The 15,224-nt window shown below is 46.6% G+C and overlaps 1 protein-coding gene across 1 annotated transcript in view; it reads right to left on the bottom strand.

The window, feature by feature from the left end:
- Nucleotides 1-1,705: 1,705 nt before the first annotated feature.
- Nucleotides 1,706-15,224, bottom strand: part of SUSD6 (sushi domain containing 6) — a 58,191-nt gene continuing 44,672 nt past the window's right edge. Inside the window, exons 3-6 of the mRNA XM_075331119.1 lie at nucleotides 12,365-12,562; nucleotides 10,848-10,986; nucleotides 7,639-8,066; nucleotides 1,706-5,986 (exon numbers count right to left, since the gene is read on the bottom strand). Coding sequence (XP_075187234.1) covers nucleotides 5,961-5,986; nucleotides 7,639-8,066; nucleotides 10,848-10,986; nucleotides 12,365-12,562 — 791 coding nt within the window. The 3' untranslated portion in view covers nucleotides 1,706-5,960. The remainder of the gene's footprint in view (nucleotides 5,987-7,638; nucleotides 8,067-10,847; nucleotides 10,987-12,364; nucleotides 12,563-15,224) is intronic.

Raw genomic sequence — 15,224 nt, forward strand, 5'->3', positions numbered from 1 at the left:
AGGACTTAGGGGTACTTTGCACACTACGACATCGCAGGTGCGATGTCGGTGGGGTAATGTCAAAAGTGACGCACTTCCTGCGTCGCTCTAGACATCGTAGTGTGTAAATCCTAGACGATACGATTAACGATCGCAAAATCGTCGTAATCGTATTATCGGTGTAGCGTCGGCGAATTCCATAATTACGCTGACGCGACGGTCCGATGTTGTTCCTCGCCCTTGCGGCAGCACACATCGCTGTGTGTGAAGTCGCAGGAGCGAGGAACATCTACCTGTGTCACCGCGGCTCCCGTAGGATATGCGGAAGGAAGGAGGTGGGATGTTTACATCCCGCTCAACTCCGCCCCTCCGCTCCTATTGGCCGCCGGCCATGTGTCGTCGCAGTCACGACGCACGACCCGCCCCCTTAATAAGGAGATGGTTCACCGGCCAGAGCGACGTCGCACGGCAGGTGAGTGCATGTGAAGCTGCCGTAGTGATAATATTCGCTACGACAGCTACCACAATGATATCGCAGCTGCGACGGAGGCGGGGACTATCGCACTCAGCATCGGCTTGCGATGTCGTAGTGTGCAAAGTACCCCTAAGTCTCAAGTGCAGACAGGGACCACCAGGGTAGCTCAAGGCAGAAATCACAGGCAGAGTTTCTAGCACCAACAGGGCAGGCCGGACAAGCAAAGTCACTAGTAAGGCAGATGGCAGGGCCAGGACGGACTCCGTAAATAGTACCAACAAGGCAGGATGGACAGGACAGGTCTGAATTCAGGTGCCAACAGGCAGGATGGGCTGTTAGCCAGGTATGAGCAGAACAGGACAAAACCAGACCGATCGAACAGGGTGATCTGACAACTAACTAGACAAAACTCAACTGACTAAACTGATGGTGTTGAACAGGCAACTCTCCTATTGGGAGCTTGCCTTAGATACCCATTGCATCTAAGCGATGGGCTGAGAGGCATTTTCTAGGAGTGGCACACTGGTTCTTTAAGAGGGGCAGTGGTGTGCGCACACTTCCTTCCTAGAGCCGCTCCCGGAGGTCCTGTGACACATGCACAGACTTCGGGAGGCAGGAGGAGGAGAAGCCCACGTGGAGGAGAGGCAGGGACGCCAGGCAGCGTAGGAGGACCTGGCTGCGGTGGGGAGTCAGAGCATATCCCTGTAAGGAGAGCAAGGAGTGTGTTCTTTCAGCCTCCATCTGGCAGGTATCATACCATTTGTTTAACTGTATAGGAAAGCAAAGCAGACTCCACTTTCCTAAACAGAGGGCTGCTACAATGAAACATATACCATATGGTTTATTTCTATGGTGGACAGACCTCTATGCATCCATCCTGACGGTGCACACTGTTGGACGTACACCACCAACAGTGTGTACAAATATAATGTGGTACGAACTTCATACCCAATTAAAATTTACAAATACAATGGTGCCTTTAAAAGGCTTGTTTCATTATGTTCTGTATGGAGACAGAATAAGGATGCGATATCCGAAACGCGTCCTCCTGCTCTATGTTTTTGTACTTGACGATGGAATTTTATCTACGATGAAATAAAGAAAAAAAAATTACTTTTAAATTTTGGACCCGTTTCCTGGACAATCCTACAAATTTATCCATTTAAAGTTTATACCATAGGAGTTTCTTAAAATTAGATTTCTTAAAAATTACAGCAATGTCTAATATATTTCATTACAAAGTACACAATGTTTAAATTTTAAAAGAAAACTTTTATTATTTAGAAATGCAGTTATATACATAGAACAATTAAAATTAAATTACTTTGTACAAATATTAAAATATTATCATCTTCAGCCCCACAGCAATGTCCAGGGTGACAGTCAGAGCAGAGGGAATAAAGCTGTGATTTATTTATAATGTATCATTCTGGCACCAGAGGGTTAACAGGCCTTGTACATCTTCATGCAGTGCCCCCCTCCCCGTTATACCGGCACCGGATGACCGCCATGCTGCACCTGGTAAACAGTACAGAGGGTAGATTACCGTTCTAGGGTTATCGCACCACATTTCTCATGTGATGACCAGGGCTGTAACCTTTCTTCTAAAACGCTGTAGCCAGCGAGTAGCAAGACAAAAATCACCTGATATGAGAGGGTAATGTTCACCACCCCAACAAAAGAACAAAATAAAAACATGAAGACCCCACAATTTAAAGCAAAGCCTTGGTTACAGTTGCAAAGGAGTCTGTGGAAAGTTATTTACAAGTCGTTAAATGACGGCGCCGGTCCCAGAAGCTCATTGTATATTGCACATCTGATTGTGGGAAGGATGGACAGCATCAATGCGGCACAAGAAGAAGACACTCGCCATTCACACACAGGTATAAAGCCGCTCGTCATTCCAGCAGATGAACCATCAAGACGTGAGGCGCAATGGGGCGATTTACCAATGTCCTATAAACAATGGCAGCGTTAAAGCCGCTTTACACGCAACGACATCGCTAACGAGATGTCGTTGGGGTCACGGAATTAGTGACGCACATCCGGCCTCGTTAGCGACGTCGTTGCGTGTGAAATGCAGGAACGACCGGTAACGATCAAAATTACTCAACTCAACTTATCGTTGATCGTTGACACAACGTTCTAATCCCAAATCTCGTTGCTGGTTCAGGACGTCGGTTGTTCGTTGTTCCTGCGGCAGCACACATCGCTATGTGTGACACCGCAGGAATGACGAACAACAGCTTACCTGCGGTCGCTGGCGATTAGGAAGGGAAGAAGGAGATAGGCGGGATATTGCCCCCACTCATTTCCACCCCTCCGCTTCTATTGGACGGCTGCTGTGTGACATCGCTGTGACGCCGAACGAACCGACCTCTTAGAAAAGGAGGCGGTTCGCCAGTCACAGCGACGTCACTAGGCAGGTAAGTACATGTGACGGGTCCTAGCGATGTTGTGTGCCACGGGCAGCGATTTGCCCGTGACAAACAAACGATGGGGGCGGGTGCGCTCGCTAGCGATATCGGTACCGATATCGCAGCGTGTAAAGTGGGCTTTAGGATTTCTGTTAAGGAGCAACATTCTTTGGGCCATGAGTGGGACTGGATTTTGGGGAGATCTTGGCACAGATTATATTGCTTCTGTGTGTATAATTATATATATATATATATATATATATATATATATATATATATATATATATATATATATATATATATATATATATATATATATATATATATATATATATATATATATATTACACATATACACACACACTCCATTCCCTGTATCGTGTCCCATCCCTCGGCTGGATGACTGCACATTACCTAGAACTACCTTCTTGTTCACCAAATACAAAACCCATGAATAACCCAAAGGCCTATGTAAAATGCAAAAAGCCATTTTCCATGAAAGCATAAACTCCTTGTTTTCAGTAAATATATGGCCCACAAAGCCTAAAACATGATTAAAGCTTTAGGGAATTCATTTACAAATGTGGCCATCCAGTTTATGGATTTTTGGTTTGAGCAGTGTCAACTTTTTCCCACTTAGCACATAACCGGGAAACACATGATTGAACATGTTGAGTTTTAGCATGCCCGATCCTTTGTTCCTACCAGAGAAGCAGTGTCTCCAAATGGAGAATACACCTACACCCAACTAAGTGTGGATGTGTATGGTGAGTATGGAGAACTAGCTGTCAGCCGACAGCTACAGAAGGGGCATGGGCGCTTCCAACATTCCCGAGTGTGGTCAAACAGGAGAATAACAAATCTACCTCAAAGTGCCTTACACGTCATAGATGTTTGTACTGTGGAGTGATGAACAGGCGACGTTGTCCCGAGGACTGATTTTGCTTATAAATATGGCGTCTACCATGTAGAAGAGAGGTTGTTTTATGATTCGTCATTATAGATAATAAAAAGAAGAGTGGCACTGTGGCACACAAGTATTTTGATCCCCCACAGTGTAGTCTCTGAACAGTCAAATTTTATATTTGTGACATAATAGTACAATAAAAAAAAAAAAGCCAAAAAAAACAAACAAACAAAAACACCAGCATACACACACACACACACACGAACATATGCACACCTACACAAGAGGCCCACGTACACAGGTTCTTTGTGCAAGTGTGCATGGGACATTAGTCTTCTGTAGTAAATGATACACACACTCTTGCAAAGAGCCCAATCTCCCCTCTCAGGTCCTGCTTTACAATCCCCGGCCCCGTACCCCACGGTTCCCTGTATCTTTTGCACAATAACATCCAGTTTACCTCAATGAATATTGTGTGCTTAAAGCATTAACCTTCTGGTCAAGATTTCGTGCGTGATACCCCACGTCACCTCCTCCGCACATCCCTAATTACTACTGTCACTTCCTACCTGACCTCATCCAGTTTCCAATTTGGCCATTCCTGAATATCACATCATACCTCCTGGGCTCACCGTGGTACAGATTTCATGCCTTATGGTGGCTGCAGTTTTGGTGGATTGGACCCTTATTGCCTTCAAAAAGATAAAATTTTACCTTTTTACGAAAATCTGGCATTTAGATGGGAAATACCTTTCAAGCTGTTACGGCCGCTTTACACACAACGATCTCGTTAGCGATGTGACACGCCCAGATCATTGATACGATTTGCAGAGATCGCTCATAGGTCGTTTTGTAGCGGTCACACGTACCCATCTCACAAACGACGCTACATCGTTCAGCGATATATTGTTTGACCAAGGCGGTCGTGTGGATGTTGTTCGTCGTTGGCAGGGTGTCAAACGTAGCAATATGTCTGATGCGTTCCAAACGACAAACAATATTTTGAAACTGAACGACGTGTCAACAATTTTCACCCTATTTGCGATCGTTCGGAGTCGCACGTAGGAGTCACACGCAACGACGTCGCTAACGATGCCGGAAGTGCGTCACCAAAACCGTGACCCCGACGACATATCGTCAGATAAATCGTACCGTGTAAAGCGGCCTTTAAAAACATTATGGCCAGCGATAAAAATGTACGCGATGCTACAGGGTATAATGTTAAAAACACTTTTCTTGTATGATAAAGCTGTACGTACATAATGTAATATTATGAAGGGGCAGAATCCGTATCCGAACCACCAGTGTTCTGGGACGCGTGTCCATAATTTTACTTCTAAGAAGTACTAATTCGGGCTTTAAATTATAGTCGATTCCGAATAATCTTGAGTGCAAATCTGATCCTTGATATGTTGAAATGTAGAACATGGTACTAGATTTCCCCTTTATAACTGCACTAAATTTTAGAGATAGCACAGCTTTGCGGAAGAGAAGGTCAAGCCTATGAGAAAATCCAAAAGACCGCGTCGGTTACGGGCGTGGACGCACCACAACATAAAACCAGAGACCGTATACAGAAAAATAGTCTGACAAGGTGAACGATATATAAACTGTGGGTATGAGATGCAGTCGGTGTATTAGGCATATATAGCCTAGTAAAGAAGACTTGCAGGATCCATGCTCTGCGCTGCTCTGGACAAGAAATATTGCACTGGATTTGTTGCATGTTGCCTACTGCGTTAGTAGACTTGATTAGCGCCAGCCTGAGACATAAGGTCCGTTACAAGGGACCGTATATATGTTGCACATAGGAGTGTATGCCTTACAGAAAGCCAAAACAGTATTCCTGTGCGGGTGCTGAAACCACTGGGAAGGCCAAGAGGCGTTATTATAATTTGTAGGGATAAGTGTCAGGAGTAAGATCCAGCCCCCAATACAGGGGTATTCCTATATCAGTATATAGCCTATAGTATAACACATACATATGAGATATAATTGTACACCTCTGCAAGCAAGGCTCAGACCATCTGCTCCCAGTGCTCTGCAGTGGGGGAACACGAGGTCTGCGCTCAGTGAAATGGGGGAGGCACGATTTGTCAGCTCCAGAGCTCCTGTGACCACAGGAGGTGCAGAGCAGGAAGATTGTAGAGGTCCTGCAGGTCCAGTCACAGGTCAGAGGTATTCAGGCTTCTTTCAACAGAGGAATATCTGCAGGGAAGAAAAAAAAAAAAAAAAAAAAATAGATAAAACCCAATTGCACAATATTCAATACTAAAAAAAAAACAAGACCATTCCAAATTATTATCCTAAAAAGATGCCGGTGCGACAGGACAACACATACAGCCCAGTACTGAGACAGACGCAATGTGCCATGCAGCGCACAACACCCCCACTGCAAATTCAGCTTTGCCCCTCTAAAAATCATATCAGTGGAGATTCCGTGCCATGTGAAAGTATTCAATCCCCCCCCCCCCCCTTTTGCTTTTTTCAGGGTTTGCATCATTTCATGTAAAGAACAAGCCTACAACTGCATGGATAAGTCTCTTATACATCTTGCCGCTAGGATTTTTGCCCATTCCTCAAGCAAATTCCTCCAGGTCCTTCAAGTTAGAGGTTTCCGTTGGTGAACAGCAATCTTAAAGTCTGATCACAGATTCTCAATTGGATTAAGGTGTGGGCAGTGACTCGGCCACTACAATACATTTACTCGTTTACCCTTAGGGTAAGTTCACACAGTGAGTTTTTCGGGTGCGTTTTTGGCCTCAAAACTGCATGACTTTGCTTCCCCAGCAAAGTCTATGAGTTTTCTTTTTTGCTGTCCGCACAGAACTTTTTTTTAAGCTGTGTTTTTGAGCTTTTAAAAAAAATAAATAAAAAAAAAATAAATTGTCATGTCAATTCTTTCCTGCGTTTTTCTGCGGTTTCCCCCATGCAATGCATTGGAAAAACGCAGAGATTAAAAACGCAGCAAAAAGCGCACCAAATCGCGGCAAAAACGCATGCTTTTTTTGCCGTGGGTGCGTTTTTAAGGCCAAAAACGCACAAAAACGCGTAAAAAAAATGCAGTGTGTGCACATAGCCTTACACCACTGGCGTGTTACTTTAGCAGAGGCTTTGGGTCATTCTCTTGTTGGAAGGTAAACCCCAAGACCCATTCTAAAATCACTGACCAAAAAAAAAAAAAAAAAAAAAAAAAAAAAATTTTGCTCAAGATTTTTTATTTTTTTACCCCTTATCAAAAGTTGGATAACCCCTTACGGTTAGTAATGGACCTGACTGTTTACATGGATGTGACTATGTTGCTTAGTCTCTGTGTGACACATGACTACAATAATACCAAAGTTCAAAAGATAAAGAAGTCCTAGCTAGAGATGAGCGGACTGCAAATAATCCGGGTCCGGCGAATCAGCGGCGGGTTGACAAAAGTCCAGATCCGATCTGGAATTTGGGCCCATATATGTCAATGGAGAGCGCGCGCGAAAGAGAGGGCGCGCGAAAGAGAGGGCGCGCGAAAGAGAGGGCGCGCGAAAGAGAGGGCGCGCGAAAGAGAGGGCGAAAGAGCGAGGGCGAAAGAGAGTGCAAAAGAGCGCGCGCGCAAGAGAGCGCGAAAGAGCGTGCGCGAATGAGAGCGTGCGAAAGAGCACGCGAAAGAGAGAACGAGAGAGCGAAAGAGCGAGCGAGAAAAAAAAAAAAAGCCCGAATCCAGATCGTGCATCCGGAATCCCGCGTCCGGGTCGGACTCGGATCTGCCGCTCAAACCGCGCGGATCCGGATTTTGCCGGTCCGGGTCTGCTCAACATTAGTCCTAGCATTAGAAACTATATCTGGCGGCCTGTGAAGGCTTGTGACGTAGGACTCACCGTCAGTGTACTCCTCGGAGGAGGACAGGGACAGGAGACTTTGCACATCACTGGTTTCTGACTCTGCTCCTTCCCGTCCTACTGTCCGGCTCTCTGCTCCGGCTGCCCACTGTGAAGAAGTCTGGTGGACCAGCACAGTCTCTGAGCGCTGTGTGCTGCCTTCTGGGTACTGTGAAGTAGTAGCCATAGTTTGGCCTGTGACATAATTAGTCCCCGTAGATTGTCCCCCAGTGTCAGCGCGAGACACCTCTTGCTGTAGGTCCTGGTCCTCCCCTGGTCCTTCAGATAATACTATCTGGACACGAGAACTAGCAGAAGGGATGCAGTTTCCTGCACTGCCATACACGGCTTCTTCGTAAGAAGGAAGGGCAACTTGCACACCGTCCACCATGATCGATACTTGTTCTCCTGGTGCACATGCCTCACGCCTATTAAAGACAAGAAATTAAGTCACAAACAACACAAAAAGGCAAAATCTGCATTGACTAATTTTATACTGCGTAGGGGCTCATTCAGATGAATGTGCATCAGATCGTCTGATTACAGACCGCATTGCGCAAACTGGCCGTTGGCCTCCCGACCTAATCTCGGAAGCCCTATAGGTACATTTGAGGCTGTAGTGTTCAGGACGGGAGATCTGCAGCCAGTCTGTGCATTGCGCCCATGATGCACGGTCTTCTCAATAAGAAAATAATTGGTGCTTTACACAGTGACATTGCTAGCGATGTCGCTGGTAAAAGCACCCGTCCCCGTCGGTTGTGCGTCACGGGCAAATCGCTGCCCATGGCGTACAAAATCGTTTACACCCGTCACACGTACTTACCTTCCTAGCGACGTTGCTGTGACCGGCGAACGCCTCCTTTCTAAGGGGGCGGTTCATTCAGCGTCACAGCAACGTCACTAAGCGGCCGCCTAATAGAAGCGGAGGGGCGGAGATGAGCGGCCGTAACATCCCGCCCACCTCCTTCCTTCCTCATTGCCGGTGGATGCAGGTACGGTGATGTTCCTCGTTCCTGCGGTGTCACACGTAGCGATGTGTGCTGCCGCAGGAACAACGAACAACCAGCGTCCTGCAACAGCAACGATAATTGGGATTAGAACGACGCGTCAACGATCAGGTAAGTAATTTTTGATTGTTAACGGTCGTTCGTGCGTTTCACACGCAACGATGTTGCCAACGAGGCCTGATGTGCGTCACAAATTCTGTACCTTAACGACATCTCGTTAGCGATGTCATTGCGTGTAAAGCGGCCTTAACTCCTTAGATTTCAAACTAAGTAAACTTCAAAAGAGGACCCTTTCACTAGGTCAAAAGTGGCCATCGTTTGCTCTTATTGCATTTCCCCGGCTCCCCAGCACATTTGGTTTTCCAGACTTTTTATTTCACGGTAAATATGGTCATTACCAAAAAGGTATGTGGCTCACAGGATTCTCCGGGGGTGTGTATTAGGCTATGTGCCCACGTTGCGTTCTGTCCCTGCAGAAATTTCTGCAGTGATTTGAACAGCACACGTGCGCTTCAAATCACTGCAGAAACAGTCCGTAGTGAAAAGCCGATTTCATGCGCTCTGCATGCAGCCCCTCCCATAGACAGAGCGGGGGCTGCATGTAAAGCGCACGGAATAAGTGACATGTCACTACTTAGAACGCAGCGCTTTGGCAGCAGCAGAACCGCTGCGTTCTAATACGCCACGTGGGCATGGATTAGGCACAATCTTCATAGACTGTGCTGGTGACGCAGGACGCATGCAGTTATGCTGCGGTGCACAACATGAAAATACGCTGCGTGGGCACATAGCCTTAAAGCTGGCTTTGCATCATTATTCTGTGAACAACGCCTCCTTCAAAAACACCTCCCAAAAAACAATAAAGAGGTCCAAATATGTGGAAATACGCAAGAGCCAACATTGGCCCCTTTTGACCCGGTGACTGGTGCTCTAATGATTTATTTCAATGTCAGCTTCTACCCCCCCAACTTTAGAAAGGAGCGTTATTGTTGGTGCAGTATTGTACACGTGCAATAAATGGGGGACAATCAGAATCTACGCTTCTTGGCCATGAATTCACAAACGGTAGATTGTCTTTTTCGGCCAGGTCTATAAGCACATGTAATGAACAGTGTTGAGCCCTTCCTTCAACACTTCTCAGGGGATACTTTTGCCCTTTCACAAGCTGATGTCTTACAGGCAGTGTTCCTTTCGAAAAAAAGCTATGCAAATTAACTCCCCCCCCCCCCCACCTAAGAAAATCACTGATGAAACACTGATCGCCAAGAGTGACCAAACAATGATGACAGGTCCCAGAAACCACACCCTTTTACATACCGTATTTTTCAGATTATCAGGCGCACTTTTCCTCCCAAAAATGAGGGGCGAGTCTTATAGTCTGAATTGTAGCTTATTGGTAAAGAGGAGAGTAGAAAGGGGCGACGGGAGGCAGGGGCAATGCTGTGGGCACTGTGCTGCGAAAGCTGTTCCGGTGCTTGTTGCGGGTGGGGAGGCAGGGGTCATCCTGGAAATATTGACCGCGCGGCCTTCAAATAATGGCGCCCAGAGTTGGTGCGTGCGCAGATAGAGTTCTCGGCTCAAGATCTCATCTGCGCATTCGCCGACTCCCATCAGCGGACTTAAGAAAAATGGCACCCGGAGGCAGTGCATGCGCAGATGAGAGCTTGGCTTGGTCATTGAGTTATATCGGCTCAATCTGAGCACGCACCGACTCCGGGTGCCATCTGTTTGAAGCCAACAGTTTCTGTATGTTCCCTGGCCACAGCGAGAATCTGGGCCACCCGGCCCAGCATCGACCTGCTCCACCAGCACAACTGCCTCATGTGACCCCCGCTCCACCACCGCAAACCCCACCCCGACCGCCATCGGTAAGACATCACAGATTATAGGGCGGACCCCATATAGATAGAGATAGATAGGATTTTTATTTTATTTTTTATTTTTTTACCCCCCCTCTAAATTTGGGGTGCGTCATATATGGTAATTTTTGTTTTATAAGTCCCATAAAATCTATAAAGCAATTGAAACATTTCCAGACAATTTTATATTAATAGCGGTCTAGATTATATCAATTACTGAATTTGGTTTTTCTGGTTTTACAGAAACTATTAGTCATGTAGTCGCTGTTACTGATGACGTTTTGCTCGTATACACATAGGAGGACTCGGGAAAGTTGATGATCCTCTGACGACATTCACCTACCTGCTATGGTGAAAAGACTTGATTTTGGGTTGTAGCAGAACAAACAAAACAATAAGGAGCAGTATCAAGGCTACTGAGCTTGCAGTTGAGGCAACAATAGATAGAGTTGGGACCCCCAGGCTGGTATTTCTGTTGGTTTCTAAAATATAATATGAAGAATTAGCCATAACCATTAAAACTCCAGGGTTTCAAGTTCTTAAATTGCTTTAATTACGGTAGTTAGCATGAAAATAAGCAAGTTTGCAATTGACTTGGTTCTTTTATGTGCTGTCATTCTCCTCCAATGACTTTTATCTTTTATAGTGTACAGCTTGTTTCCATGGAGCTCAGCCAGCAGAGAAAGGCAAGAGGAGTTAACTCTTAAGATTCCAACCAGCACTCTCCATCCAATTGATTTCTATACAGCAGATAGCTTATCACCTCCTTTCACCACTCTCATTTTCTGAAGAGATGCCGTTATAAATCATGCAAAATGAATAGCCTGTGGTTTTCACAGCAGGTCTGCTAATCATGCTCTCTGCTCTTGCTGTCAGGAACCATGTGCTTCTTCATATGCCCTGTTATATCTATATGTAAATACAGTGAAAGCACCGTACACTTAGGGGTACTTCTCACATAGCGAGATCGCTGCTGAGTCACGGTTTTTGTGACGCACCAGTGACCTCATCAGTGATTTCGCTGTGACACTAAGCAGTGACCTGGCCCCTGCTGTGAAATCGCTGCTCGTTGCGCACACTGCTGGTTCATTTTTTGGACGTTGTTCTCCCGCTGTGAAGCGCACATTGCTGTGTTTGACAGCGAGAGAGCAACGATCTGAATGTGCAGGGAGCACGGAGCCGACGTCTGGAAGCTGCGGACGCTGGTAACCAAGGTACACATCGGGTAACCAAGCGAAGCGCTTTGCTTGGTTACCCGATATTTACCTTGGTTACTAGCGTACGCCGCTCTCAGGCTGTCAGTGCTGGCTCCCTGCACACGTAGCCAGAGTACACATTGGATAACTAAGCGAAGCGCTTTGCTTAGTAACCTGATGTGTACCCTGGCTACGAGTGCAGGGAGCCAGCGCTAAGCGGTGTGCGCTGGTAACCAGGGTAAATATTGGGTAACCAAGCAAAGCATTTTGCTTAGTTACCTGATATTTACCTTGGTTACCAAGCGCAACATCGTTTCCACGAGTCACTGGTGAGATCTGCCTGATTGACAGCTCACCAGCGACCATGTAGCGACGCAGCAGCGATCCTGACCAGGTCATATCGTGGTCGGAATCGCTGGTACGTCGTTTAGTGAGACGGTACCCTTAAGAACAAACCACTGATTGCTAAATGCGCTATAGGAAAACTTGTGCTGAGCTATATAGAACTATTAATACTACAGCTCTACTATTCACTAGAGCTGTCACTCAGAGGAAATCCCGCCCCTGCTGAAAACTACAAAGTAAGGAGACTGCATTACTCCGAGCAGCTCAAGAGTCAAACTGAGAATACCCCTTTATAGCATAGGCAGACAAGACAACTTACCTTGGCTAAGTCTGCAGCTTACACCCATGGGTGGGTTCCAGGCTCCATTCTTGCAGGTTAGGAATTTATAATCTCCTTTTAACATATATCCCTCTGCACAGAAGTACTCGATGACACTACCCGAGGTAAAGGGCTTTTCACAGTGTGGGGGGTGACAGATGAATCCACCATTTTCTGGTTCCGGAGGTGGGGGGCACACTGTATATAAAAAGAGATAAGAACATATATCATTTGACGGACTTTTCTCTACTTTCAACCTTAAAAAAATATTATGCTATGCATGGGGGGGGGCTTTAGGTTAGAGAGGTTTGAGAAATGCTCTAAAAATAAACTACATGTGAGTAAGGATCTATCTACATGGCATAGGGCACATATTTTGCATATACATTATGTACTATTCAAAAAAAAAAAAAATATAGAAAAAATAATAATTGTGTATATTTTGCAGTACAAAGCGGTAGAATACAGCACAGGAGGCGGCACATTTGTATGAAGAGCAATGGCATGGTAGCAGCCAGGTAGAGCAATCTTGTCCACAGACCCAGCGGGCCGCACTGATGATGTTTAGCATTGATGACTGGCGCGGTGTAGACAACCCATGTATAGACGACTTTACCAATATTTTTGTTGGAGATGTGACATTAACTATGACCAACAATGGCCTTACATAATGTCACAAACATAGATTTTTTAAAAATAAATGTTTCTTTACGTAGGGTACATAGATGAGGAGTGCATTGCAAAGTGAAGCCATGAGCAAGTCAAGACAGGATGAGTGCAGATCTGTGATGTGTCATCAGGCAGATGGTTTGTTCCCTCCAGACTCCACATTTAGCGAGATCTGTCCACGTGGCTGGAACAGCTGAGAATACACAGCATCTCCACCACCGGCTGCACAGACACGCAGCCTCTGACCAGGACATTTATGTGGCTCCAGCAGCTGAGGCAGAACATCAATAACAGCAGGAAACCACACTGCTGAAATAGCGAGGGTGAGGCGGGGGAGCAGGGCGCAAGAGGGGGTGCAGCGAGCAGGGAGCGAGGGGGAGGGGGGGGAGCAAGGGGGCGCAGCGAGCAAGGGGGGGGCAGGGAGCAAGGGGGGGGTGGGCAGCGAGCAAGGGGGTGGGCAGCGAGCAAGGGGGTGGGCAGCGAGCAAGGGGGCGAGGGGGAGGGGGGGGAGCAAGGGGGCGCAGCGAGCGAGGGGGCAGGGAGCAAGGGGGGGGCAGCGAGCGAGGGGGCAGGGAGCAAGGGGGGGCAGCGAGCAAGGGGGAGTGGGCAGCGAGCAAGAGGGGGGCAGCGAGCAAGGGGGAGTGGGCAGCGAGCAAGAGGGGGGCAGCGAGCAAGGAACCAAAAGAAGTCACACTGAACCAAGGAGAATAAAAAGGAGCAAGATCACAAGAATAAAAAAACACCAGAAACAAGTAATGTCAATCCCAAAATCTGCTGCCATTGCCACAAGTAAGCAAACAAGGTGGCCAGTCAACTATGCTATAACAAAGAGCATACTGCTTAATAGGCATCATTAACCCCTTAAAGGGGTTGTCCTGCCTGATCATCTCTCTCTCTCTCTCTCTCTCTCTCTCTCTATATAAACACAGATATTAAAAAAGGAACCTGTCAGGTGCAATATGCACTCCGATCCACGAGCAGTTCTGGGTGTATATTGCTATTCCCTGCCTAACCATTCCTGTATCTAGTAGCATAGATAAAGAGATCTTTCGAAAAAGTATTTCCAAAGATCCTTTATGAGATGCTAATGAGAGAATGGACTAGTCACAAGGGCGTGAATTCCTGCGCTCTTTCCACCCTCTTAGCACGTTAGCATGCCCACAGGGACGTGCTAACATGCTATTCAACGCATCACCAGCGGTGCCGCGTGTACCTGTGTCCGCTGGTCAGAATGCCTAGCACTTCCAGTCATGCGCACTAGACCTCTCTGAAGCCGGGACGCGTACACCCGACTTCATACTGCACATGACCGGAAGTGCCGGGCATTCAGATCAGCGGACACAGGTACACACGTCAGCACTGATGATGTGGATGATGATGCTGCATTGAATAGTATGTTAGCATGTTAGGATGCCCACAGGGCTGTACTAAGAGGGCAGAGTGAGTGCAGGAACTAACGCCCGTGTGACTAATCCCTGCGCTCATTAGCATATCATAAAGGATCTTTGGAAATACTTTTTCTAAAAGATATCTACGTATGCTACTAGATGCTGGGACAGATAGGGAGGGATTAGCAATAATTAAACTGCTTGTGGTTTTGGGTGCATATTGGCCCCAACATGTTCCCTTTATAGAAAGATCATATCAGTGGAGATCGATCAGCCAGCACCCCCACTGGATGTAAACTGTAGTGGCCGCGGCAGAGGAGTGCAGATCAGCTCCTATTCTAAAGGGGGAAAAAAAAAAAAAGTAAAAACATTAAAATGTTGACAAAAATTATATATATCTCAAGTATTGGTCACACCCCAATAACTGGTGACAATTACAAATTTCATAGTTCTAAGCGGATTCTTCTGGAATTGCTAAAACACCAATTATACAAAACTGCACCACAGACTGGAACAATGCAAAACTTTAGTATTGTGACACCTTACTTCTCTGGTCTCTGCCGTCACAGCATTGGGAAATTGATTTTATCTCTCCTTATTGACTGCACGTATACTGCTAAAGGAGGAACACTGATCAAGAAACCAGCAAGAACTCAGGCCAACGTATCTAGTCATACAACAGACAATATGGTACGTTAGATAACCTGAACATGTGGCTGCTTATCTAGATAGCTGGGCCAGCCCAGCCTACGGGGCCCAGCCCAGCCTACGGGGCCCAGCCCAGCCTACGGGGCCCAGCCCAG

The sequence above is a fragment of the Anomaloglossus baeobatrachus genome, chromosome 12, assembly GCF_048569485.1.
Source record: "Anomaloglossus baeobatrachus isolate aAnoBae1 chromosome 12, aAnoBae1.hap1, whole genome shotgun sequence".
NCBI classification, from domain to species: Eukaryota; Metazoa; Chordata; class Amphibia; order Anura; family Aromobatidae; genus Anomaloglossus; species Anomaloglossus baeobatrachus.